This window comes from Lipophrys pholis (genome assembly GCF_963383615.2).
Source record: "Lipophrys pholis genome assembly, chromosome: 15".
Lineage (NCBI taxonomy): Eukaryota > Metazoa > Chordata > Actinopteri > Blenniiformes > Blenniidae > Lipophrys > Lipophrys pholis.
The window spans coordinates 15411917-15439862 of NC_137642.1; the positions used below are offsets into that span (position 1 = coordinate 15411917).

A 27946-nucleotide genomic window follows, 5' to 3' on the forward strand; every position below is an offset into this window, starting at 1 on the left:
CTAGAATACTGTGGAAATTCCAAGAAAGCGTGATTAGGAGAGCAGCCACTGTTACCAGCGAAACAGAATGACGAAAAGTTCTCCCCTCTTCGGTAGCCACCATTTTTTGCAAATTACAGAGCAGACAAGAGGTTCAGGAGCCTAGAGAGGAAATATCTCTTGACCACGTATGCTTTGAATAAATTGCATTGTGCACCATCAGGCAATATTCCAAGCCAGGATAATACAACTGTGGAAATTGTTTATTTTCATCCATCCTCCTGCCACCATTCATTCATGCTGCTGCCAGCAAATACAATGACATTGTTTCCCAGACAGCTGGGAAATGTTCTAGTCATCAAGCCCAAAAACTCCGTTCCTGCCAAAGTGCTGTGCACCATGACTGGGTGTTGGCCATCCGAGTTCAGACTGGAGTCAAAACAAAGAAACTCGGAGAGAAAGGTTAAAAAGTAAAAAAAAAAAAGACAAAAAAATGCAACAACATTGAAAGAGAACTCAACATTGGTTTGATACCGAGGTGGGAAATACTCAAGTCAAAGCTCACAGCGATCATCTAAAGCTTTAATCATTCATTTATTGCAGGCGTGAAACAGATTTCACATGATAGGGACTGAGTCAAACTATGAACAATATGCAACCTCAAGCCCCCGTTCAAAAGACATTTTTAATAGTATGAAAAAAGAATGAAAAAAAAAAAAAAAACTCCCATTAGGGGTCTTGAAAGAATGAGTCCAGGTCCTCTGACATCTCGGCTGAATGCTGGGAGGGTTTTGCCGCGGCCTCTCGGGCCGTGCCGGATCCTTTAGTGGAAACGTTTTCCTGTGACCTCTGGGCGCCGTCCATCTCTCGCTTTATGTCCTTGCCGGTGCCCAAAAGTTTCTGGCTTTCCACAAAGTACAGGTTGGGGTGATTGAGCGAGAAAGTGGTGTCTTCAACCTGCTCACAACCAGCAACACAAACAAAGCAGAAAGCACAAGAGGAGGAAGGTCAGCAGGAAGCAAGAGAGGCGATTATTAGTTATGAATGACTGATCATTCAGTGTCTCCCCTTTGAAGACGGAGCGGGACTGGTTTACTATTGTAACAACAATCAACCGCTTTATGATCATTAATGAGGACAGCAAGCCACATTAGCAAGCTAAATCTGCAGCTAACTATTCCATCAGAGTCCGGTGAAAAGACGAAATGCCCTTTTAGGAAGTGAAATGTCAAAATCACTCACGATGAGTAAAAACCCATGAATCAATTAACGGATGAAGTTCCTCTGCTCTTTCTGTGACCTTTACCATAATTTTTTAAACAAACCATTAATTGTGATTGACGTTTTCGAAAACCTCGCTCTCATTGAAGACGTGAATAATTAAAGAGGCTTTAATAAGACGGCGTCACGAGCTCGGAGAAAACGCTTCACTATTTTCATCGACTTGTTGAAGTTTGAAAGAAAAAAACATTCTCTATAATATTTGAAAATTGGGCACTCAAAGGACAATCAGGAGGGATTTCATGCTTCCAATCAGCGCAATGAGTCTGCGGGGGCCAGGCGGCAGCGGCTTCTGAGCCCGCTGAGATTTCCGGATTCACAAAGCGAATCTACACTCGCGCGGAACACGCTGTGCAAGATCGCCACCTATATCAGCTGTGGGCATCAGAAAACTCAGAATTCAGAGTGTATTTATTATCCTGCAGGGCAAACGGATTCATTTTACACATGGCTGCGAAACAAAAACATCTTTGTTTTTTTTAATCAATTGCCAAATTAATGTTCATGTTGCAACTGTGGGCAAACAAATGGCGCAGAAATGATTCATAAAGCTTGGATGGCGGAGGGAGCAGCCCTGGGTTACATCTGTAAGGTCTCAGTGGAGCACACGTTCACTGGAAACCGGGGAGAAACTAAAACGCACGCGCAACAGACGAGGACCTACAGACCATCATGAAGTGGGGACATTTTCAAATGGACCTCAGGCTCTGTTGGGACTGATGTACAGGGTGGTGAAGACACAATAAATATCTGTCAATTGTTCTTTTTGTAAAGATAATAAAAGCTAAATTAGGATAAAATCTCCTTCTACACATATATCTTATATGAAGGCTACCAAGACAAGCTGGTGTAACAACTGGAGAGTTTTCATGCGGACAGACACATTTGGTGATGCAGTTTTATGTGTAAATGTTTCGTCTCCGTTAGGACGAGGTCTTAAGATGTAAAATATGAAATGAGCCCATTTCCCCCCCCCAAATCCATAAAAAATAAAAAAAAGATCTTATATTCATATATTTGAACCAATCCAGCAGTGAATATGCTTCATGCAGTTAAAATGCTCAAATTACTAAAAGTGCACATAATTGCATATCCTGACAAAATATAATATATAAAACATCATATATTTTTTATTATTCTTGGCGTTAAACCGGTGCAAATGTGGTTTAAAGAGAGAAAGCTCCATCTCTGGGAAAAACATCTGTGCGCGAGCTAAACCGTGCCCAGCGACCTGCGTCTGCCTCCGGTGGAAACGCGTCGTCACTTTCGGGCCCTGCTTCTTGGAGGATGATGACTCAGGCATCCACAGTGAAACAGATTAAATTAAACAAGTATCCACGGGGGACAAAACAAATCACAATGCTATAATAAACCTATAAAAATTAAGTGGCTATGACAGCCGGTTAATGATGGAGAGGATGACTGTTCTGGGTGTTTGGCGAGCCTTCACGCACGAGATGCTAACCCCCGCCTCCGACACAGGTAGTCTCCCCGGCTCCCCCCCTCCTCCCTCGCGACCGGCGTGTGTGCACTCACATTGTGTGTCAGCTCAAAGTATTTCTGGCACGCCAGCTGGTAGTGCATTCCTTTCACCAGCTCCAGGATCTAGAAGAATATGGAGAAAGAAAAGAAGAAAAAAAAAAAAAGACGATTTACAGAGGATACTGACAACATTGTGAGCTGCTGCCGCAGCCCTCCACTGCAGACTGTTTTAATTGGCTGCTGGTCAATTACCCACACAAACACACCTCATAAATCATAATGACAGCAGAGAATGCATCCTTCAGGAATTCTTTGCAGTAGCAATAAAAACAGTGCACACACTTTTTTCTCTCTCTCTCTCTCCCCCAAGTCGATTTACATATTGGTGCCCTGAGCCAACTCTGTTGAATTACCACTGGCAAAACATCAAACCTTCAGGTCTTCTGATACGTCTCAATTTTTAAGAATGTCTCATTTATTTCCATTCTTGAAGCGCTGCAGAGTTCAAACGAGAGAGCGTGAGCAGCCCGGGTCTTTACTGGGTCACATAAGGGCTCCCAGAAACGAGCGGTAAAAATCGCCGTGGCGCGAGTGTGACTGTAGCGCGAGTGTGACTCAGGGTGAGCGACCTGCTGAAAAGTGAATCCAGGTTCTTTAACACCTGCCCAGACCAACTCTTCCAAGGTACGCTGCCTGCATACGCTCCCTTCATTATTTCCCGGATCCCCGAAGGGCTGCCTCCAGCGTGATGCTGCCCCCAGCATGCTTAGCGCCACGGCTGGTGTTGGATCGGCGAGGAGCTCTGTGACTGACGAGGTGCAGCTTTTAGGTTTGTGTCGTGGAATACTCCAGAAAATATGCAAAAAAAAAAAAGGCACCGAATAGAAAAAGAAGTCGTACTGTCAGTCTCATATCCTCACTTTCTTGTGCAAAACAGCATTTTCTCCCTGCGCTGGTTTTCTCCTTGTACTCCAGTTACCTCCCACAGTCAGTCTGACCTGTTGGCCTACAGTCACCTCAGCTGGGATCGGCTCCAGCAACCCGACAGAAAGTTCAATAAAGCCGTTTCCTGGAGATAGATGGACGTTCGTACAGACAGAGGCCTGTTTAGTGTGATGACACAACCTCCCTGACAGCCTGTGTAGCTCTTCCTACTGTTCCTACATTCAGAGTGGATATTCTACATACGAAACGTATTTCAACTTTTGAATGAAGGAAGTTTTGTGGTTTATTCCAGAGGATTTAAAAACATCTTGATGGGGATTTGATATTTAAGTCCAAGCAGAAATGTTAAAGCTTATTGATGAATTTTTTTCATCGACATATTACTTCTTTGACATTTAGACGTTTCATCCTATTCATCTTCTTAAAGATGTTTTTTCTGTGGTTTTCCTATTTAAATTCTTTATATTCCTCACAAATGCCTCTTTACCATTCTTGCCTTTTACGTGTTCTTTCTTATGTTGTGATCAACTATGTAATTTGAATAAAAAACTAAATAAAGTTTGACTGACTGACTCATTTGTGACACAAGTCTGCAGTTTTCACGACGACACGCTGGTGTTTCAAAGGAGATCATTTAACATTGGCCATGTTAGCGTTTTATATATAGACAAAGTGTAATATTGTGAATTAAACTGCGAGTATTATCAGCTGTATATCATGTCGCCTGCACTGAGATGTTCCCTGTTCAAAGATCCAACGACAAACTGAACTTTCCGCTCCTATCTCCACGGCAAATAACTCTGTGTGACCACGTCTACGACCTACTGCTCCCAGCCACTGCTGACACAGTGAGAACCAACATTTGCTGGTTTCCAGATTCCATTTTTTTTTATTTTATTTGACACAGATTGGATAACCCCGCTGGCAAAATAAAAGTTTTATTTGCCGGGTTCTGTGACGTCGGAGGGGGGTAAAAGAAATGGAACACAGTCGCTGTCCTCAGTCAGGAGCAGGTAATGGTGGCTGGAGGGCTGCTGGACCATTTGACAGAGCAAAGCCTGGGCAGGGCGGGGCGGCACCCACCTGATGGATTCCACTGGGAGACACCTTGTAGAACTGAAGCTTCTGCTTCAGCAGCTCCGGGTCGCTGTGACGGAATGGACAACCTGAGAAAAAGAGATGCAGAAAAACCCCCTAAAAAACTGTAATCTGTACATAAATAAAGAGAAAACAACAGGAGGATGAGAGCGTGAGAAAATAAAGGTTTTCTAACTGTAACGAACGAAGCGCTTTAAACTAGAAAACCCGCCTATAATCAGATGGGTAATGGCTTCCTCAAACAGACGCCAACTCACCATGATGATCGCCTTGGCTGGGTGGGTTTGATAAAATCACCTTCATGCAACTGTAGGGGGTGTAGTCTGTTCGCTTGCCTTCTTTGCCAAACATGTGGCGGACGCTGTAGGCATATGCTTTGTCAAACTACAGAGAGAGAGAGAGAGAGAGAGACGAAGAGGAAGAGACGGCATTAGCGAGGACGGGAGTGCAAGAGCAACAAGGTTGGGGTGAAAAGAGACATCGTCATACATCATGTCAGTTTTGACAGGGTGTTTTCCTCCATGAAATATAGAGCTATTAGAGGGAACCTGCTGTAGAGGTGTCGCCACACTCGAGATGGCTGAATTACGGGTACCGTAATGCGGCCATCCTTCTCCATGCTTTTGGCCGCTCTCCTGCGCGGCGCTTTGACGCGACGTGACGAGCGCGTTTTAAATCAGAGAACTTCCAACGCGGCGCTCGACTACTCAGCGTGACAGGCCCGGCGTCACCGTGCACATCAGTGAGGGGCCGCGTGGTGGAGTCGCTATCCAGTGGGTGTCACTGTTTGTCTCTTTGCTCTATAGAGGAGAGAAATCTCAGACTTCTATAATGTGTCTTTGGCGTCCTTAAGTCCTCGATCACAACAGACGACAGTTGGTTGGAAAGATGAGGGACTGCATTTTGAGTTTTAAGAGTCTGAATAAGTGGAGGAAAATATGACAAGATTAATCAATATTAGGGAACAAAAAAACCATTAATTGCAGCCAAAGTTTTCGAATTTTGATATGTGAGACACTTTCTATCAAACTCCGAGATTTTTTTTTTTTAGAACATACTAAAATTGTGTGTTTTTTGTGAGGCTCTTCTTTAACAACCTGAGGTTTGACCACACATGTCGCCATCCGTGGTTCATCGAGTGCAGGATTGAGTTTGTGAACTGGAATCAGTTTCCACTCAATTTGTGCTTCATCTAAAGAGAGTCACCCTTTTTTTCTTTATTCACAAAAACGTTATTAATCATTTCATCTGTTGCTGTTTTTTTTGTGTGACTCTTCCATCCGATTTAACTTTGCCACCCACATGTAATCATCCCCTCTTCCATTCGTGGGCTGAAACAACTGGGGGCTCGTCCAGGGTCGTAAAGATGAAATAAGACTCAGCTTTATGGGGCAATTAGTTTGTTACAGGTACATTTTTTTTTTTCCCTCCGATTTTTTTGATGAGTATTTAACTGTTGAGTCTCGTGGCTGCAGTACCCACTACTTTGAACTATTTCCATCAGGCCGCAGTGCCTCAAGTGTTTCCAAAGACAGCGGCTGACATGTTGGTTCAAACTGGTCGAGACAGAACAATTTTTCCTGAAAAACATTATTTTTGCACCTTCGAGGTGTTACAGCTGCACAGGCCGTCTGTTTCTCTCTGTGGCACCTCTTACTTCTTTCCTCAGGTAACCCGGGAGATGTGATACATATCGGCGACAACTTCAAACACCTTTGCGCGCTCATGAAGCAGAAACCACATCTGCACATTTTGAAGCGACACTTAGGCCGATCCCCGGAAATACCAAAGTACTTGTGCCAATCAGTCGAAATATAGCGCAGCCGGCACAGATTGGGTGTGAAAAGAGGACGTTCGATCACTTTGTGCGTCCGCTTGCTTTGTTGTGGTTTGGTTTTCACCACGAGAGTCGTTCTCGTTGGTTGGTTGGCTGTTCTTGTGAGACTTTCGCTCCGTTTGAGATGACTTGGTTTAGTCGATTGCTCGCCTAATTCATTAGTAAAAAAAAATAACCTCAATGAATATTATTTATACATTTTTTTCCTTCCATTTCCTGATACTACTGATGCCTCAATCACTGCTAAACGTCTGTGGGTTGTAACGCCGGGGTGGACAGTTATTCCCACGTTGTAACTCTTCGTCAGGCAAGTGATCATTTAGAGTCATGTCTGGGTTTTTCCTTTTTACCACTAAATGCTATGTTGATGACATTTACTAATGAGCGCAAGACTTTTCATGACTTTTTTTTTTCTTTTTTTTTTTTTAAATGCAGGACAACAGTACCTTTTCATGACAATACATTTGTTTGTTGTTCTCTCCTTTTCAAAAGCTCAACTGAAAATACGGGATTCTCAGAACTTTATTGTTACCTGCTATCAGAAGATCATATCGAATTGTTGTAGCATTCAAAAGCCGAAGATAAACATCAAGAAGAAAGTCTTCAAACATCTTTGTGCATCTTCTATTGTACAACTGAATGTTCTGACTGACCTTCAAGTGTGACGTCGGCGTGGATTTAGTCAGAGAAATCCTGTTTAATCTCATTAGAAATAGCTGTGGCATGTATACCGAGTTTAATATTCAGGAAAACTATGCAAGCCACAGATTTAATGTGGGCAAAAGGCTCCCCAAACACAAAACATCAAAGTCAAGGACACCGGTGAACTGAATAAATAAACTTTCAGGTGGCAGACTTCGACAAACCTTCACGTCATCTTCCATTCGCTTCCAAACCAAAAGCCTGAACATACTTCAGGTGGGGTGGTGGGGGTGGTGGTCGAGGGGTGGGGGGGGCATTGTAAACAATCTTTTGCAGCAGACTTCCTCTTATTGTACGGTGATTCTTCATTCAGTCATTAAAATGCATTACGATGACCCTGACTCTAAAAATCTAAATCGTAAAATATACAGAGTGCCCCGACAGTGGAAGAATACAATCAGCATGACTGCACTCATCATCGCGCATTAATGTTGCAATAAAACCTTTGAACTTGCTAATGTGACAAGCAGCAGCGGCAATTTAAGGAGCTATAAAAACCTCTTTAAGTACAATAAATCAGATATTAATTATGCAGTGTGTCTAACATTTCCAGAACCTATTTTCTGATTTAGGACCCCTTTACTCTATTAAAACAAAACTTGGATCTCCGGCGGCACTTAAGTGTGTTTAATATGTATTATGTGGAAAAACGTGGATGTAAGAAAAAAGGAAAAAAGAAAAAGAAAAAAGGAGAGCTTTTTGTTGTAAAAATGATTCGTGGACTTCAGGTGATGTGACATTAAACTTTTAACTCATCTGGGTGACATTGAGGTTCAAGTACGTAGAATAAAAATGCAATTTTGCATCAATTTATATTATCAAACAGCTTATTTATCAAACATCTAAAATTAAAACGTCTGTGGTCAAACAGTCTTTTCTCAGACGCAGTTGGGCATTTAGCTTGTTCTAAATTTACTCCAAAAATAAAACTCATCTAAATATGATGCTAAATTTTCTTCTAATCGCCAACTGTGTCCCTCCACTTCGGATAATCCGGAGTAATATCCCAATCCGGCTGACCCCTAAAATGAGCGAATTCAGAGTAGGGAGATTAAACACATGCACAAAAGATGCATTAAAAGGAGGCGAGCCACAGCTCTTTTATTACATATCTTGGCTCGTGGGGCAACATCAGTGTAGCATCCCCCCACACTCGAGGACACATTAACAAAAAACCTGCGGCGGTGGAGACATAGAAATAGGACACAAGCAAAGGGATTGTGTATATGTGCGAGTGTGAGTGTGAGTAAACTTGGCACGGCTTCTTAGACTCGGTCCATAGTGACTTATGTGCCTGTAGCTTCAATCCGCCGTCTTATGTGTAATACCATTAAAGTACTTTGCTTTTTAAATGTGCACAACAGGCCTTTTCACATTATTAAAAAAAACAAAACAATGAGAAGTGAAACTGTGGAAGACTGCGAGCTCACATGAGTTAAGAAGTTTGATGCTGCCGGAAGAGGAAAATGATCTAAAAAGATCTCACTTACACATGAAAATCACGTTTAACCTAAAAAAATAAAAAAGCTGTGCCAGGAAGTGACTAAAAACACTGATGTAAAGTCAGCCAGCTACTCTTAAAAAAAAAAACTCATCAGTAGAGGGTTGTTTATCCCGATGCCAGTCTTGCACCACACATTTTAGTCCATTAAATGAATTTGTGTTTTATTCAGGAGAAAGTTTGCTTAACCGCCATGCAGCCGCCGGCCACTAGTCAGCGCTACAGAGCCGCCACGCAGTGTTTGAGGAAACTTTAACTCTGCGCATGTTTTTTCCCAGACTCCTTAAAAAAATGTGACACAAAGAGGACAAAAAAAAAAAAAAAAAAAACCCCAGACAAAGACGTATCTGCAGCCAACAGGCTTCAACCAGCAGCCATTGTTCTCAGACTGTAGCAACGTGCGTGACGTTATCATACAGTCTCATCGAGCAGTTTCAGATAATATGCACCAGTATGTTTTGATTTACAAGTCACTTTTTAATAGAAATCAAATAAGCACACCCCACCCCCCCAATTAATGGACATTAATGGAATATGTTGAGCCTGAATACACAGTGTTAGGTTTGGAGTATTCTTGAGCCTGTCTGTTTATTTTTCTCCCGGTCTTACCTCAAATGCTCATTTAATTGACAAAGAAATTAGTCGCAAGGGACAAATCTACTTCTTAGTAAACCGTAATTAAATTTGTCTGTACTTCTGTATCTGTAATATTTGTTTTCGTCTTTGTTTGCTGCGGCCTTTCAGTGTGGAATAGAATTTATTTCACGCTGCATTGCATCATCTAATCTCTTAATCGTAATGTGTTTCTTTTAATTGCTTTGATAGTTTGGATATCATTGCATTTGTTTTGATTCGTTTTTCACCAATGTTTTGTCTCTTCAGGGCGACTGTGGTAAACATGCAATTTTCTAACAAGACAATTGAAGACACCAAGTTTCACCATGACATTACCATGGCAACTGAGAGCTTCCAATATTCGATAGGATATCTTCTTTTTTTTTTATTTTTTTTTTTATGCATGTGCTTTCAGTGCGACATGTAAGTAGAGAAAACAATATTGAATGGACTCATCAGGCTGCATCTTTCAGGGTCCTGGTGTTATTCATTCAGCTCATTTTGCCCCGTGTCACGGATAGTTGACACTTGAACGTCAGGAATTCAATGCATCATACCTGTGCTTTCCGACAACAACTCCAATATCCAGCAAAAGTGCGCCCATAGAATCCGTCTGTGCAGGAAAACTGAGTGCAAGTCCAATCATCAGGACATTATAAAAGGGACACAATTGGGATTGAGGTTTGTCGAGGTTCTGATGAAGCATTTCGTGAGGGCAAGAGGTAGTTTGATTTTGTAGGCTGAAGATGTCCCACTGAACTCCTACATCCTGATCCTACTATCATCTTGAACATTATTGCCTCATTTTCTAACTTTCTGAAACAGCAGTTTGAAAAAAAGTTATTATAAAAAAAAAAAAAAAGAATTAAAAAAATGCCGGGTTTCTTTTGTAGCGATGAAGCAGCTTGAGGCGTCTTTTCAAAACGTACTGAAAATACCAGCGGTAAAAATAACAGTGTACATTTGCAGCCAGTCTCCGCCAGCTCTCAATAACAAAGTGTCATCTGAGTCTTCCAATGCATTGCCTTTAATGTGAAAAACGGGGTCATTTAATGGAAACTAATTAACCTCAAGTTAACATCTGTAAAACAAGTAGTTTTTTGAAGCAGTCCTGCCCGGAGGCGATACGACGCGCTGAAACGCGGTGCAAACAGACACTCCTTCAAATGAATGGGCTATCGTCCGTGGCAGGAAAAATGGATGGATCACGTTGATTTCATCTATTTTCGCTCTCCTTCTAGTCTAATATTACATCGCCTCTTCCTCCAGGCCTCCCTTTCGGCATCGCTGCCTCCCATCTTTTTCTCGGTGCCTGTCGCATACTAATGAGCCGGCTTTGTGCAGCCTGCCACAAAGTGCAGTCCCTGACACAACACATACATCACTGTGAGCGCTGCGATGTGGTCAGCGCCGTTCTGCCGCCTCTGCCGTACACGAGCCGGGCATCGTGCAGGGTCCGTCGCACGTTCTCCGGGAGCTTGTACGTGGGCACCGAGCCACCTCGGAAGTGGGGCACCAAAGAGGACTGGAACATTAATCCTGGGTCCCGTGGCTGCCATCAGTGTCTCACTGAGAGCCAGTATCACTTACGAGGAAATTAAACAGGAAAGGCAGAAGTGACAGACACGTCTATGTTGCTGCTGGAGATGCGCTTCACATGTGCCGTTGTGCTTTTGTAAAAAGCCCCAAAAAAGTTTATTCGACTCAAGAAACAAACATTTTGAACTGATTTCCAACTAGTTCTGGTGTGGGTTAATATATCACATAAAAAAAATAATACAAACCTTAATAACCTCATGCTGCCGGACAAATACAGCGTCATAAATTTAAGTCGCACAACAGTATCAAGCTAGGCAAAAAGAGGCAACATAGCAGCACCAGTGTATTCTAAAGGTAGAGAAAATTAGGGTTTCCCTTCCATTTCATTGTTTTTCTCCATTCAGAATAAACAGAAAAACATTTTAAGGAGAATATTTGTTTAGGTCACCAGAAGCCCAATGTCTGAAGGACACTGTCTCAGACAAAAGATGAGTAATCGTGACGATATCTTTGATGGTGGCTTAAAGTCTGTGGACGTATGTTGGAAAGTAATCCAGATTCGTGAAAGATCGAGGTCGCGGTCACACAACCTGGCAGCCCGAGATCATTTTCTGACAGTGTCAGAAATTTCATTTTCACCACCTCACTGTGTGTGATCTTTTCATTTACCGGCAAAGTTTTTCAGTCTGTGATGTCAAAATACAGTATATACTTTGAGTATATTCTGAGACCGCTGTACCACCTTCCTATTACACTGTTGTATTTGCTTCATCTTTAGAGTTTTGTTGTGTTAAGGCCCAAACACACAGATGAAGCCTTCTGAATTCAATATGTGTGCGATTTGCTTCATTTACTTGGAGCTTGTGTACCAAACACAGTTATACCACGTGGGGATGTGTTGTGCACTATAACTAACAAGGAAGAACTGTGCAAATGTCTGCAGGGATACAAGCAAATCAACAATACCTGGCCTAGGCACTGGGACAAAGAAGCTAAAAAACACATTTGGCAGTCCTGTTGATCGGATATATTACACTACTCAAATTGCATGGCCCTCTACTGGATGTGTTGTGCATTGGGTATAAAGATGAAGTTTTACCAAAACGGCGCCATGTCAGGGCGAGGTTTCGGCAATCATTTTAGATAGGATAATCTAATTGAAATGAATTTGATAACACAGATTTAGAGTGTCTGCCCCGCTGCTCCCTTTACCACAGGGCTCGTTACATCGTAACCTGCACTGTAGACTTATAGATTTTAAACCTGAACCCCTGCAACATCCAGGATTTGAACTTGTGTACCCCACAGTCAAGGTCAAAATGTGGTAAAATAACAAACTAGCCCTGGGAGTTTTCGCTTTCATTCATTCAAGGCAAAATTCTGTTGCTTTTTGAAGATCGCTGGTGATGCCACATTCACATCTTCGATTATCAATGCTACCTTATGATGTCCTCCATTTTCCTGACTCACATTTACCTCATTATATTGCAAGTGTATCTCTGATTGCAAATTAGGATTGGTTAATTTCTTAATCACACGACGTTGCTCTTGTGCAAGACGTGCAGAGATGTTGCAAACCTTACGCACGATTGTCTGCTTTCCAAATAGCCAAAACACGAGGGACTGTTTTGTATCGTTGTGCATCCAAGGCTGGTAGGGATCCTTTAATGTTTCTGCTCATTACTACTGAAACCCTGGCACCAGCAGGGCACGCAGCCTTCAGATATTCCCACATGCCCGGACACTTTGTATGGCTGATGCAAAACATGACCCAGACTGGAAAGAGTGCACGCTACCTGGGGAAACATGGCAGTGAGCCGCTACTACAAATCATCATTCACAGAAAATGCGGCTCAGGGCTCATCTTTACGCAGAGCAGTACTACGCCGCTGGACGAAGGGTCTGGATTTCAAACAATAGGTCATAACAACATCTTCACCTTGCAGTAATGTGATGGAAGCCCAGAGTCGATGGCTAATTTTCCAACATTTTACTCAAGCATTTCAAATCCAGCTTGAAAGGCCACACAAGTCAATCATCATTCGTATCGATTGTTCGTCTGTCAATCTCACAACCAATTAATCATCTTATTAGATCTCCCATCACACACGGGGAGCAGCAGCACATGCTGGGCGGTGCTCATGTTAAGCCAGTGATCCGACCATTAAATGCAAGAAAAATGTTTTAATATTTTCTTTCGCTGCGAATATCGCTGTTGGGTGTTTTTATTGTTTTCGCCGGAAAAATGACAAAAAACCACATCTGGTAGTTTTAAGACTAATACTTTGGATCATCAGCTGTTCCTCCTATACAACTTGGAAGCTCATTTTTACTTTAATGAATGTTCTTCAAGAGGCATCTGGACGAGGAATTCCTAAGTGGCTGCGCTGAGGGAAAAAAAACAGCACTACTTAAAAACCACGGTGAAGTCTGAATCAGCCCTCTCTCACTTCTCAGACAAGGCACAGCGACTCTTAACAGTCTTCAGTGGACGCTCTCCAGTCATATCCGCAGAAGCGAATCGATACGAGCCATTCAAAACTTATTTTCCTGACAGTCAATAAGGAAATGCATTAACACTTCCAGAGCAGCCAATTTAAAGCGTACACAAACTCACTGCCAGAGCAGCAGCTGCGTGATGACTTTCCTGAGGAATCTTAACTTCCTTCCTGCAGCTGTCACTACAAAATAAAAAAAATATTATTCTGGTTAGAAGCGAGTCCACAATTGTTCCTAATAAATTTGTGTTCCACATATTACAGCAGCGCTAAACATTTTCTCTCTATGAGATTGTGCTGCATGAAATTCTATTTGTTTTCTCTGAACTATTTCATTATGCGGTGTCTCTTCCTCGCATTAGGTCTAGTGTTTCCCTTCACGCAGAACATTTTTTAAATGTCTTCACTGTCTCTCATTTAGACGCATAATAACCAAACTCATCATCACTTACGTCTCCGTAAGCCATCTCACTGTGCCGGCACGTAATGACACCACTAAACATTTCTGCTTTGATGACAAATACTTAATCACCTGTTTGAATGTTTATCAGCACTGACGATTCAATGAGCGTGAGGTTTACACAGTGAATAAAAAAAAAAACCTCACTGAGTGAGCGGTGGGACTGTAGATTTATTGAGATTTTGTTTTGTAGGTTAATGTTTTTGTTTTTTTTCATTTCTGTTGCCATCATCCATGCATCCATCTATCTTCTATAGCACTTCATCCAATTCAGGCTCCTGGGCAGATGGAGCCAATCCCAGCTGCTTTAATGGCAAAGACAATGGGCCAGTTCACACCTGGCGTTATTATGAGTTTTGGGTCAGATCTCATGTGTCAAGCCCTGAAACAAACCGTTCACACTTGTCCATATCATACATTTCACGCTAACCACTTGAGGTTGGATTGTGTTACTACATCTACGTCACTTCTACTAAATGGCTCAGCCTGCGCTGGATGGTATCCTCTGCCCAGGCCACTATAAGGCACTGTGTCTCTGTAGACCTCCAGGCATGGACGTCCATGTTGTTTTCCATAGATTCTTTGGAAAGTTGGAAAGGCTGTAAAACTTCAATGAAAACACTTATTTTCCTGCAACGCCACCGTTGTGGCGCATGCAGTTCACACTACAAAAGCCTATGTGGTCAGATGCTCTCTGACGACCTCAGGGAGTGGTTAGAACCAAAGTGCTTTGGTGCCTGTTCACACTCGTCTTTAGGGCTCTTCCCATGTTATCGGATCACCCGAACATGAAAACACCAGGTGTAAACGGGCCCGATAAGTCCTGTAAGTCAACGATTTCAAACACATGGTCCACAGGCCAAAATATGGCTCATCAGAAAGTCAAAACCAGCACGTAGGGTGACACTGCATAGTGACAAAATTAGATAAAACATACATAACTTTTTCAAGAAAAGTACCTGTTAAATTTTGCTCCTTTGTGGAAAAAAAAACTAGTTTTATAGATTCTTCAGAATATACTTGCAGTACAACTGACGGAAACATGGAGTGGTGGTCATTTTATGGTGTTTGTTGTTATGTGCACAGCAGTTAAACAGGTTTTGCTGCATGGAACTCTTTTTATGTCTCACCGTGCAGCATGCAACAGGTGCAAAAGATAAATGTTCCAGCATGATGCAGAAGTAAAAAAAAAAAAAAAAAACAGTTAGAAAAATATCACTCTAACAGCAGTTAAAATAATGCGAAGAGAAGATACGGTGAGAAAATGCCGATTTCTAAACGAGTTCACTCAATTTTGGGTGTCATTGAACGTTACTTGTATTCAGACAATACTATGCTTTTACGTTGTCGGTCCCGTTGGGTTAACGCTGCGCTGGATGTGGCTGATGAAGAGCGAGTCCACGTTACCTTGTCTGCATCCACTTTGCCTCTGATGAACTCGGACCTCCAGAACTGCAGCGCCTGCTCCAGAGAGAGGCCGATGCCTTTGAGGAACAGACCGTACTGCATCCGGCCTCCGTGACGGAGGTGGTGGTTCTCCCGCAAGGCCTGGTGAAGCTGCCTCATGCACAGCGGGAACGACTTTCCTGCAAGCTGCACGCAAGTCGGCGGTTAACATCGTGAAATTATATAGTTTCTGTGCTTCCACATAACTGGGCTGTCTGGAGCTCGTGTTAAACACTACAGTATGTAACTGTATCCGAGAGGTGGTAAAGAACTTCTTTCTCTTTCCTCTAGATCAGCAAAGTTACTTGACAAACCAAATTTCTCTTCTTTTGCATGGTCCATTTCTGGACAGAAAGGTCACTTTTTGAATAAGTGGTTAGAGAAACGTACTGAATCAATTTGCTCCAGGGAGATCTTCCCAACGTTCTTCTGGATGCTGTAATCCTGTCCCACATATGCATGGCTGAAAAAAAAGAAAAGAGGACGGATATAAAAATCACGACAAATAACAGAGTTATTTATGTACCATGATTATACAGTGTTAGAAGCAAACAGGGACACCATGAAACCTGATCATATGTTCTAATAGAAAACAAGATGAAGAGTCGAAACGTTAAATGAATGCGATAATGAAAGTGAACATCAAAAGTCAAAAGATGTCCTGTGACCCACAGACAGACCTGAACCTGCGATCAGTCATTTTGTTTTGATGTTTAAAGACTTTAACAACCCACCGATCCCCTGGTGAGTGTGCTTTAACGTGGCTTTGTGTTTACGCTCCTCCATAAAGATTACTGACCTGCCCACTGATCTTAACAACCTGCCCACTAATCCCCAACGACAATGAAGCATCATCCCGTCTCCCTCCCTGCGTTCATGTTTTCACTTTGATCTGAGGGTAAAGAAACGCCCTCACTGTGTTCCGGCACCACTCGACTCCGCCGTTATTAAGCTGGCTATTAATGCAACCTTTAATCTTAACCTTTTTAAGATCATTACACACAAAACACAAAACTAACGGTTTTTGGCATTTCAATTGACTCGAGGAAACAGTGAGCTCTTTAATATTGTTGGCAGCACTGCAGCTCTACATTGACAATAATATGGAAGAATCAGTCTAACTCTCAGATCGTAGCAAAATCTTATAATCTTCGTTAAAAAAAAAAAAATTCCTCTGTGAAGTAAATTGATTGGAACTAATAACTGAAATAGTTCGGAGAGAACGACATTAGAAGTTGGAGATTAGTTCGAATGCACCAAAGGAGCATAAAGACTGGGCAGACTCAGGCCAGACACGCGCCTCCAAAAGGTCTCTGGTGCCAAAGATTAATCCTGCGAGACATCTTTTTTTCACTAGAATCCCAGCAAAATGGCAGCAAAGTTATTAATCCTGCTGCTTACCTGAGGTGGTTAAGGAGCGGCTGGAGCCGTTCATCAGAATGCACCGCTGGCAGCGAGCGAGCCGTCAACTGCGGGAGACATGGGCATCACATGAGTAATGGCAAATAGCCTCTGTCAAAACATTAAAACCGAGCAACACCTCCGATTTCACTCACAGACATTTTCACATAAAAGTAATTAAAAGCCGACGCTTTTCGCGCAACGCATGTGATCCGGGTGGATCTGAAAGCATGTAAACAACTCAAGACACACCTGTAATTAATCAACATGTCAGCGGCTCAGTTTACATATAAAACCCACACACATTCATCAGTTTCCTGTTAAAAGTCTGCTACAGTGGTGGAATGGAGGTGAGAGAAGCGGTATAGCGATCGGGAGTTCACAGGCTTGAATATCACAGCTGATGTGTCACCACTGAGGCTCCCGAAGACAGACCCTTGACCACCATTAGCCTCCCGGAGCACCGTCATGTCAATGTCACCGCCGCATCCTCGAAATAGGATTGATCAATGTGGGGAAGAATAATTTCCCCAATATGGTTTTGGTTAGTTTATTAGTTATTAAATTAGTGCATTTGCAGGGAGTGTGTGAAAGCTTCTGCAGGTAAAATTAGGCCGCTATAATGCCCTGACTTAAGGTAGCGCCGGTAATTTACACATTTTGACAACAGTCACATGATCCCTAGCAAACAGCGTCTCCTCTGATTTAGCTTTCAGTCTGCACATGCTCATTGATTTTTCTAAACTTGAAAACCAAACATGTTTTACAGACATGACTCTAATTTCACAACATTTCAACCAATCCCAAGTTTGCCTTAGACACTGAGGGGGAGAAAAAAAAAAAAAAAAAAAAAGGAATGTTGTGTGGACTATTTGCGAAAATGAGCATCAAACCAATAACTGGAGTCATATGGAGAAACAGCTTTCACTTTCATACCTTTTTAATGACACGTTTTGTGTGATGCCCCCGCGCTGTCCCCAGTGAAACAGAATAACCATTAGAGAGGCACGATGGCACAGTTACAAGAAAAATAGTTTGGCGCATTATTCCATTCCAACAGTTAGTGGTCCGGATAATTGCTTGGAAATGGGAGAGTGGCAGAAATGGACCAAGTTCTTTTGTTTTATTTGTGTTGTGCTTTGTAATTGGCAAGAGCCAGTCCTGTTGCGAGATGGGAGACATTTGTTGGGTATATCAGCAACACTTTGGCTGTTACGTCAACATTATCTGAAATAAAATGACGAATCAAACGTCCAGCAACATGACAAATACACAGAATTTAGTCGGGAGATTACCGGGAAGCAATATAATTCTACTAAAGAGAAAATAAGATGAGCATAAACCAACAGCATTAAGTTGAAGTAAAATCTGAGGTTAGAAATCCACGTCTAAAGAAAACCTTAGCACGCATTATTACAGTTTGCCTCAAATAAGTTTGAAACGAGTCGCTCGGCATGCAAATATACATTTTATCCCACTCGCTAAAATGAAGCCCACTTAATCTAAGACACAGATCACCACCAGGAAACACTACTATCAGATTGTCCCGTTTACATGGACACTGAATGCAGTGATCAGATGATCTTGAAGGTTCATATGCAATCAGAACACTGTCGTGTTTTTGACGCTGCTGTTTTTCCCGTAACACTGCGCGAGTCAAGAGGACGACCTAATCACATACAGCTGTTTTATTTGGATTGGCTTTTAATCAAATTACTTACAGTCCATGTAATTGCAGCTGGTGACAGAAAGGGATCGCTCTCAAAAGGGACGCAACATAACCACTGACGACGGTGGTTCAAAATACTAAATAGATTTCAGTCCACAGAGAAAACAAACGCCATTTTAGCAGATCTCGAAACAAAAGCGCCTGCGGTGTCTTTTAACGGAGGGTTTCAGAGTTGCTTGTCCAGAGTTTGCGAGAAAAATGTATTCAGAGGATTAAGTCGGTCAGTGATTCACTGCAACTCACAATACAGACAGGATGCATCCATGCACGTGCACATCTAATGGAACCCGACGAGAAGGATAAATATCGTCACTTACTTTATAGGTGTTCACGTTAATGTGGTGCCATCGTGGGCCATTTAGACCCCGTGATTCACTTAAATAATAACTTAAACAACTAGGAGTTTTAACATTCACTATTTGTTTGCCGGGTTTTTATCTGTGATTCAGTTTAAGGTTAAAACATTCATTCATTCAAACCTAATTAAGCAAAAATAAAACAATATTATTTGTAATAATAAGTTATGACTGACATTTAGTGTTATCCATTTTTAAATATTGTAAATGAGGGATATTTAAAATAAATCCCTCCTGCCACGGTTCATTTGAAAGCTTCAAGCCTGCTTTATGTGAGTATATTTCACAAATCTAATTTTTCCTCACGTGCATTGATTATTATTCTCGTTTAAGTCTACGATGTTGATAAGTTGGTCTTGTGCTAAAAATCCATGTATTTCTGCTGCACGGCGAGACCAGGAGGATTTATGTAATAGATAACAATCCCACATGAAGATCGATGAACACCAAGCGATAATCACTATTGACTTATTTCTGTTACTCTTAAAAGGAGCCAACTATTTCTCAATAATAATATGTAAATATTTATTATATTTGTTAACTTTGATGTTTGAATATGTATTTCATTGGCATAATTATTATTTCAGCATGAATAACAACAAGAATATCGCTATAAAATTCTGTTTTAATGAGCGCAATTTGGAAGAAAAAAAAATACCTTTAACTCCTTTATCTTACCACCTTATGGTTACTGTGATACATCAGGCTTTTTGTACAAAAGTCATGTTTACAACCATTTTTGAATTAAACTTTCATAAAAAATCTTTTCTACATGACTTAAAATAACAATATTAAGACAAAGAAAAATGCTTCTGTTAGTTTTGGTTCAGTCATTTTTAATTCAGCTATGTTGGAAATTCTGTTTAATGACCAATAACAATAATTCTGAAGGCTATACTCTTTAAAGTCAACTTGTATTACAGGATATGAACCGAAACTGGATAAAGCTTCATAAAAGACGTGCGGATGCAGGGCATCAAAAACCACAACTACTGTGTGAAGACAAGTTCATTGAAATCTGCTCAATACGACTATAAAACTCTTGCTCCATGTTTGAAACCTGTCGGTGTCTGTTAACTCGTCATTCCGATGACGGCGATTCAAATATCCATCCTTCTGCGACACGGAGAAGCACAGTGACGTCTCCTTAACCTATAAATCAGCAGATTTATTTGTGAGGACACGAACAGGGACAGTGGAGAGTTTTTACCAAACGTAATACTGCCTGTATGGGAATGTAAAGGAAGAGGAAATGTATTTTCATCCTTTTACTGACGTCAAAGTATAGTTACATTAGTTACAAATGGAACCCTTTACAGTTTCCTGTCCCAGAACACTCTGAATCCTCCTCTATAAGCTATATTTACGTTTAGTGCCTGTTAGGTTATATTGATTTTTTTTTTTTTCTGGAACACACACACATTAATTAAATCACTTCAACTTGCAGCCAAAAAACAAATAGAATCAAATGAGAAAGATGGTGGTTTCAGCACAAGCTGGAATAATCTGCAGCTCTTAAAGCGGGCAGGTTGTTTTTTTTTTTTTATTATTTTAATTTCCTCCCCTTCTTTCCTCGGCAAGTCGCTGTAAATCAGCTCTATTGTGGTTTTCTTGCACCTAATTAAACGAATGAGCCTATTCATAAAGCAGCACCACTGCCTTTGGTTGTTCCTCAGTCAGGACTCGTCACCACAATAAAAACTTAATTTTGGGTTGTCGCCTTTCGTACATTAAGAAGAGAGTTCCCAAAAAACATTTAGCTGCGGGTTCCTCTGGGGCATTCAAAGTGATGCACACAAGCATTGTCGCATCCTCCTTTCCACGGCCTTTAAAACAAACATCATGCCTGTGGGGGGGGGGGGGGACGCTTTTTTTCCTACTTGTTGTCCCCAATCTTCCCCGCAGACATTTCATGCCACGCGTGCGTGTTCATTCCCGTCCTTTCAACCCTGTGTTACAACCGTTTCCTTCAGGCCAATGAAGGCAACAGCTTGCAATTTAGTCTTTGCTCTTATTAAACTGGAAATCTATTGTACACATCGCGTGTGTGTGTGTGAGAATTAAGTACATGTATGTACCGAGCAGCGACACATGTACAATTTAATAATGTGTGGGAGACGCTCAGAATTTAGAGGAATGCTCCTTTTCGTTTTGTTTTAATGGAAATACAGTAGAAATGCAACGTTCTCATCTGCCATCCACTGTAAAGCAGGGAAAGGCTGCACTTACGGCCAGAGCTTTGGAGAGCCTCGTGCGGAAGTCATTCAGGACAATGGTGACGATGTCCTGGTGGGGGATGTACACGTAGCCTGCTCTGAGGTACACCTTCCTCAAACGCACCACATCCAGAGCATCCTGAAAGGGAACCTGAAAAACAAAAAAAGCAAGCAAAGTCAGGAGGCAAATAACCGACTTTGACAGCGTCAAATGTGATCCCAAGATTTTCTTGTAAAGCAAATCTGATTACTGAATTTCTCTCAATTACCAAGCCTGTCGGCAGCGCGTGTCATTATGCTAACTCAGTAACAAAACTCCAGCGCCCCCCCCCCCCCCCCCCCATTTCCTGCTCATTTAAAAATAAAAACGGACGTAAATCCACACTCTCGCTGAAAGTTCAGACGAGCTGTCAAACAGCCACTTATTTCCGAGTCGACCCGTTTTTACGCAAATGTCTCGGTGGCTTTTCACTGAAAGAGGACACGGGTAAATAATGTGCATGCGATTCTCCACGCATGTCGTTTTCTTTTATACTTAAAACTTTGGACAAGGAATTGTCATCATTCTGGATTGTGACCTGTTTTTTTGGTGGAGAAAAGCTTCCATGGTCCAAAGGCGTCTCATTTGTTATCTGTATATAGCTAAACGGGTACGTTTCTACTACGGTCTGCTCAAGTTGGTCATAGCCATTTTTAATTCAGAACATTGTAAAAAGTTAAGAGTCCCACTTGTCTGAGACACTGAGAGACACACGGGGCCACACAGGGTTACACAACGGTGTTTTGGATGAAGTCGCTTTGAGCCGTGTGTAGTTTTATTCCTCTTATATCGCATGTGAGTTTATAACATTGCCTTTGTGATTTTAATAACTTTCTGCATGTGATGGCATTAAAGTTGGAGACAAATCCCCCCCCCCCCCGGAGTTACAAAAAAAGTGTACCCTATCTAAAACATCACTTAACAATATAATTATCAATCCAACTCTTTAGTTGGACGGTAAAGTGCTCACACGCAGAATAGTAATTCCACATTAAGAAGAATTCTCCAGAAAGTTAATGTAAAGTGCCTCGGGGAGGAAACACTTGCTCATTTGCTTCATATCAGCAGATGCTCTGATGATATTTGAGAAGATGTCATCTACGGGAGGAGAAGTGAGGAAAATAGCACCTCAAACACCCCGGTCTGTCGAGCAGATACAGTCTGAGACTAGAAGCGTGGACTGTGCCGACGTCTTCAGGGGTGCGCAGACACTTCCTTCTATCAAACACTGGCCGCGGCGGCCATCTTTTCCGGGAGCGTTGTGCCGGGCGAGCAGCATCTTCGCCCGGCTGACAGGAAGTGACTTGACTAACTGATGATGAAGGCCAGCTCTGTCCTGGGACGCTCCCGAGACTCGGTTGGGGGGGGGACGTGGGAAACGAGGATAATTGCTGAGCTGTCACCCGTGTTGGCCGATGAGCCCCACCCCCTGCAGCGTACTGACAACACCAGAAAGCTCCTCTGGTGACAAACTGCTCCTTCTGTAGATCGCTCTTCCTTTCTGCTGTTAGACCCAACAATCCACGGCGCTCCCAGGTGACGCCTCCTGCCCGCCCCACACTGATAGTCTGACTACTCCGTCTCACGCCTCTCACTTCATGCTTTACCTTCAGACCCATGGATTTATGGGTATTCTCACAAATGAACTATACTTGTATGTAGTTGTAGTGTGTGCTTTCACATTTACAAACTCTTGAGGTGCCTTCAGAGTGATTCATGCGACACACTGATTAAGTCAACGTGATAAAACTTGAATAGATGTCATTGTGCCTTGAAATTTGTTCTTTAGTAATATGTATATTGTACATGTTGATATCACAGTAACGATAAAGCAGCCCTGCCATTGATGAATACATGTGCATGAATGTAATACGGTTGTCAAGTATTAAAATTATGATATGCAAAAATGAAGTGGTTGATGGTAATGTCTTTGTGCTTGGAGATATAGTCTCCCAAATAAGTCTGGTCTTTCTCAGTGGATTCCAATTTTTTTTAAATTTATATTAAATAATCTAATTGTATATCATTCACAATTTTCATACACTTGTCTTTATAATTCTCACTCTGAATTTGTGTGTGAATGCATAGTGCATTAAATATACGTACTTTACCACAGTCATTCTTTTGCAAAATGTCTATTTATTCACTTTGAAATCGTAATAACTTAAATATTTGCTATATAGTCTGCAGCCCTAATTTTTACTATCGATTAAAATACTTTATTCAGGAATTCATACATGAAGAATTATGTACCATGTGTACATGTATCAGACTTTTTTTTTTAATTGCATTCACGTGTACACAATAAATCATAGTGGTGCATCTCAAAATACAATAGAAAATATAAGTTCTCCAAATAATTTAATTTGAATCATGAAACTTTCTCATATCTTAAGATTTATTGGTCATAGTCTGGATTAATCGTACTTTTTCATCACGCAACACTGCTGTCAAGTTATGATGCAACACAGTAAATTTCCCAATGAAAAGTTCATCTGATACATTTCAGTAAAGTATTGTTTTAAGAGTTAACTGAAACTTCTTGGCTGGTAACATGTGGGAGGCACAGAGGTGAGGAAATTGAGCCCCAGTCTTGAGTCCCAGTCGCTCACTGAACCCGTCAGGGAGAAAATGTGACGTGGAAATCAAGTCAAACACACAGATCATCTGATCCGATGTGGCGACCGAGGACCAGAGCAAAGTAAACACTGTAAATATTCCGCAAATGTCAAAATTGTAGTAATATAAACGTTAGTCACGAACCAAAAGCGTAATTTGCCAAACACACTTACAGCAAACTGACCTATATTATTGAGTAGTTTTGCTTTCCACCCATTCTTTATAGCATGATTCCTCAACTAAAGTTAAAATTGAAACGTCATGCTGGGCCTCCCGTGACCGCGAGATTAGTCCTGCCACCTCTGAAGCCCGATGGCCAACACTCAGCCAGTCAAAGTGAGGAAATTACAATTTAGATCTATTTCTTTTTGTTTTTTAACACTTATTTCCAACCAAAGACTGAGTAACTGATACCAATTCAAACATCCCCATTGCCTTTGCAGGAGAACAAATTTTTTTTTGCTAAAAGTAGTACCCATTCTACACTCAGTACTGCGAGTGATCTCTAGTGCTGCATGAGGTGGTCGACAGATGGTTCCAGATCATCATAGCCGCTATTCATCAGGTTGTAAAGACATCAACTTGCTGCTCTGGCCAAAACACTTAGTTACCATGTCAAGACATGTTGCTTTTTCAATGCGTTACGGGAGGTCTCCTGGGAAATAAACTCCATATTACATCTTGCCGGAACTTAACATGCTTATGGATCTCAATGGAACGCGATGAGTGACTCACTTTGTAGAAGTCCTGATCTTCCACGGTGATCCCACTGACGGCGGCACTGGAGCTGAGAAGTTTATCGAGCAGGGCTTTCTTCTCCTCGACACTGATCTGAAAGTTATTGATGAGTTTCAGTGAGGCACTGCGAAGGGTGAGCATGGAGGTTCACGGGAACCAGACATCATTTATCTACATGAATGTACTGCGCGTTATCCCACGGCACTCTAAAGAGTTTTTTCCTTTCCAAGATATTCACAGCCAATATTAAAAATAAAAAAATATAAATAAATGCACTGCTTCCAATAGTGCAGACGGCCCTATAAACATACCATTAAGCAGAACTGAAACTAAACTGTGTGAATTTACCTACTAATTAGCTGGGATTGAGATTACCGGGATTATATGCATTTATTAAATCAATTATCAAATAGTGTTTGTTGGCAAATAAAGATTGCTTCTAAAATTAAGGCGCCTGAGCTTTCACGGCGCCTGTTGGTGATCAAGCATCGCCATCTAGTGGAAATACAGCTCAACTACAGGGACGTGGAAGAGCCGAGCTCATTGGCTCACAATCACATCACAATAATGCTCTGACATGTCTACATGGTCGGAAAAGTCTTTCACTGGAATTTAAATGAGTTCAAACGCTTACATACTGAGTTTCTCAAAAGTGTTTTTTTTTTAATGGTTCCCTTTGACTATATTAAATAATATTATATTAATCCATATACCTCCTGAACATATATGGCATTACTGGATATTATTTTTGTATAACATAAAATTGAAACAAAAACAAATGTGTCTGGAGCTACAAAACATATTTGTCTTATAAAATGAAGACAACACAGCTCGAAAAGGTCCATATTTAAGTTTGAATCTTAGGAAGCAAACTGCAATTAAGAAGAGTAAATAAAATGTATTAAATTTTGATTAGGGTTACTTGATTAGCAGTTTTAAAGGGTGTTTAGTGGTTTAACCTTTGTTTTAAACATTAAATTAGAGTGCAAAATCTAACTGGTTTTAAATCTCACCGTGTCATATTGCAGATTATTCCTGTGGAGAAATTCCAACTTCTGTTTTGAATTCAGCTCAGAGAAACGGTGCCGGAAAAGATCGACTTCCTGTTGTATGAACCATCGCCTCAGATCCTCCCTGTAAGACGTCACAGGAAATCTTCTGATGACCCGAGCGTTCAACAGCTGCACTGAAAGCCTCACATATCAATAGCAATTCTTAAAAACTAGAAAAAGCACACACACTCACGTTTGGCAGTAGGCGAGTCTGAGGATGAAGTGCGAGATGTGATCCTTTCTCCGTTTGTCATACTCGCTCAGTCCAGCCTGAGGCTTTCTGTCATCCTTTATAAAAAATAAAAACATTTACACCGCGATCAAGCTGATGCAATATTGGGCAATACTCGGAGGTTAATTCATAAGATTGTAAAGTAAGTTTAGAGACCCTAAAATCAAGAAAAGTGTGTCTTATAACTAGTTTACCATTCACAGTACATGTATAACATTCATTAACAACTTTGGTATTAATTGATGATCAAATAAGTAGGGCAACAAGAAAACCTTTGAGGTTCGGCTTTGTCCAACCAAACTTTTTACCTTTAAATTGTTGCAAAGAAATATGATCAAAACAAATAGGTGGTGAGTAAAACTCCCAATTTTCTAGATTCGTTTTCTTAAACCACATATTAGTAATGCTATAAAACCTATATAAAACTATAAGAATCCTTGTGTATAAAACAACATATCTTCTTTTTTTTTTTTTTTTTTATTCTACTGTATTTTAAAGCATATGACAAAACATGCAGGAAAGTGACACGGCTCAGTGAAGCAATTATCAACATGTTTAACACTAACCAAACTCACAGTCTCTGGTCGGTGGGGAAAGTTCAGGGATTTGGACTCGGAGACCAATTTATTTGCGTACTGCTCGGACAGTTTGACGTAGCTCACTCCTGAAGTCTCAACAGCCTTCAGCACTGCAGGAGGAACAAGAGGAGAGATGATCAAAATAAGCAGTCTCTTCAGCCAAAGTGGGGTATGACACCGTTGTCTCACATTTCAGTCGGTCCACTGCAAACGTCTCAAACTCAGAGAGAGAGATGTTCTCAAGGGGAGGCTGTCCGTAGAACTGCAGAGGCTGAACGTAGAGCTCCTTCTGAGGGCTGACGGCCAACTTCCTTCTTCTGCTAGGGAACAGCATGGTGCCTGATGGGAGGAGACATCACAGCCTTTACGTATTGCTCACAGATATACATCGCCAATATAGTGAGTGACGAACCCTTCATATAAGATATAACCACTAATTTATCATTTAAAGACTGCACAGTGAGGTACAGACCAGTACACCCTTCATCACAAGTATACAGAAGGAGAGAACCAGTTCAGTCTGACAAGTCAGGGAAGACAACGAAGCAGCATTTTAAAGTGACCGTAAATTGCAGGTTGTAATATATTTTGTAAGAAATTAAGCAAGCTTGTAATCTATTAAGTGTTTTACACTTACATATTTAGCTATAGACGTAATGTTATGGCCCCTACGGTGGCCTCATCTCAACATCCTAGGCTCTGGTTGGGATGAGGATACAGAAGAATGTGGGGCATCCACATTCAAACGTGCTGAGATCTTTCTGAAAAGTGTTTACTAAATCTTCCTGCAGGTTTTGCTGGAAGATGTGATGCTATTTGGGGTGCAAAGGGTGGCCCCACTGAATACTGGCTTCTTTAAGGTGCAGTCAACGCCACGTGTGTTAAGTGATCCAAACTCACTATTAATAAAGTGTCTGTATCTTGATGGGGATCTCCAGCCTACCGTATCAAACAAATCCAACACATCACACTACACCTAGAAGTTATTCATACACTCAATACAACACGCATCCACCACAGGGAAGCAAATAGAAGGACAATCATTATTATGGGGCAATATTCTTAACTCCTTATTAAGCACAAACCCCTACAGTGGCTTGTACAGGAGGAAGATAACCGGGCTGGTCTGATGAGAATAACTTGTATGAAGCGTAATGCAGCTTCATAGCTTTGGTAAAATAGGCACAAATAGCCGTGTAGCGTATCAGAGGGAGAGTTACTTGTCAACCAACAACAGGACAATGTAGATCAACAGACAATGCATTGGCTCATTAGCACTAGTATGATGAACGACATGAGACCAATATACGTCTTAGCAGCTGGTTAGCTACCCTGTAGCGTTCAGGTGAGCTGACAACTACAACAAGCCGAAGACTTACAACACAATATGAATGAAATACTACGTTTACCTGAGAAAATAGGACGATGGAGCAGAGTAGATCAATCTAATATCAGTCCCGCCAAACGAAGTGGGTTATTCAACAAACGCGGGTAAATGGTGACGACAGAAGGCAACCCGGAAGAGAATCACTGACGTCAGGTTTGGGTGCGCTTGTTTAGTTCGTCTTTCGACTCCAGTTAAGCCAAATAAAAATGTAAACG

The 27946-nt window shown here is 41.5% G+C and overlaps 1 protein-coding gene across 2 annotated transcripts; it reads right to left on the reverse strand.

The window, feature by feature from the left end:
* Nucleotides 1-222: 222 nt before the first annotated feature.
* prim2 (DNA primase subunit 2) lies at nt 223-27850 on the reverse strand. Of its 2 annotated transcripts, none has more exons than XM_080482119.1 (14): nt 27754-27850; nt 26534-26683; nt 26342-26454; nt 25728-25822; nt 25496-25616; nt 24480-24575; nt 21099-21236; nt 16785-16852; nt 15774-15846; nt 15345-15530; nt 5043-5169; nt 4771-4853; nt 2797-2865; nt 223-936 (listed from the first exon to the last, which is right to left on the reverse strand). In XM_080482119.1, exons 2-14 carry the CDS (start codon nt 26676-26678, stop codon nt 709-711), a joined length of 1542 nt encoding a protein of 513 aa, XP_080338245.1. In that variant the 5' UTR covers nt 26679-26683; nt 27754-27850; the 3' UTR covers nt 223-708. The 2 variants fall into 2 exon arrangements, with proteins under 2 accessions (XP_080338245.1, XP_080338244.1); XM_080482118.1 differs by having other exon boundaries at nt 26333-26454; nt 27754-27844.
* Nucleotides 27851-27946: the final 96 nt, after the last annotated feature.

What these genes read in the sequence shown, in the direction of transcription:
- prim2 (XM_080482118.1), bottom strand. Translation starts at nt 26,678, where the DNA reads ATGCTGTTCCCTAGCAGAAGAAGGAAGTTGGCCGTCAGCCCTCAGAAG. An exon ending in GGCTCTCCAAAGCTCTGGCC is followed by an intron (nt 16,853 to 21,098) that starts GTAAGTGCAGCC and finishes TGTCTCCCGCAG; the next exon opens with TTGACGGCTCGCTCGCTGCC. An exon ending in ACTTTGAGCTGACACACAAT is followed by an intron (nt 937 to 2,796) that starts GTGAGTGCACAC and finishes GGTTGTGAGCAG; the next exon opens with GTTGAAGACACCACTTTCTC.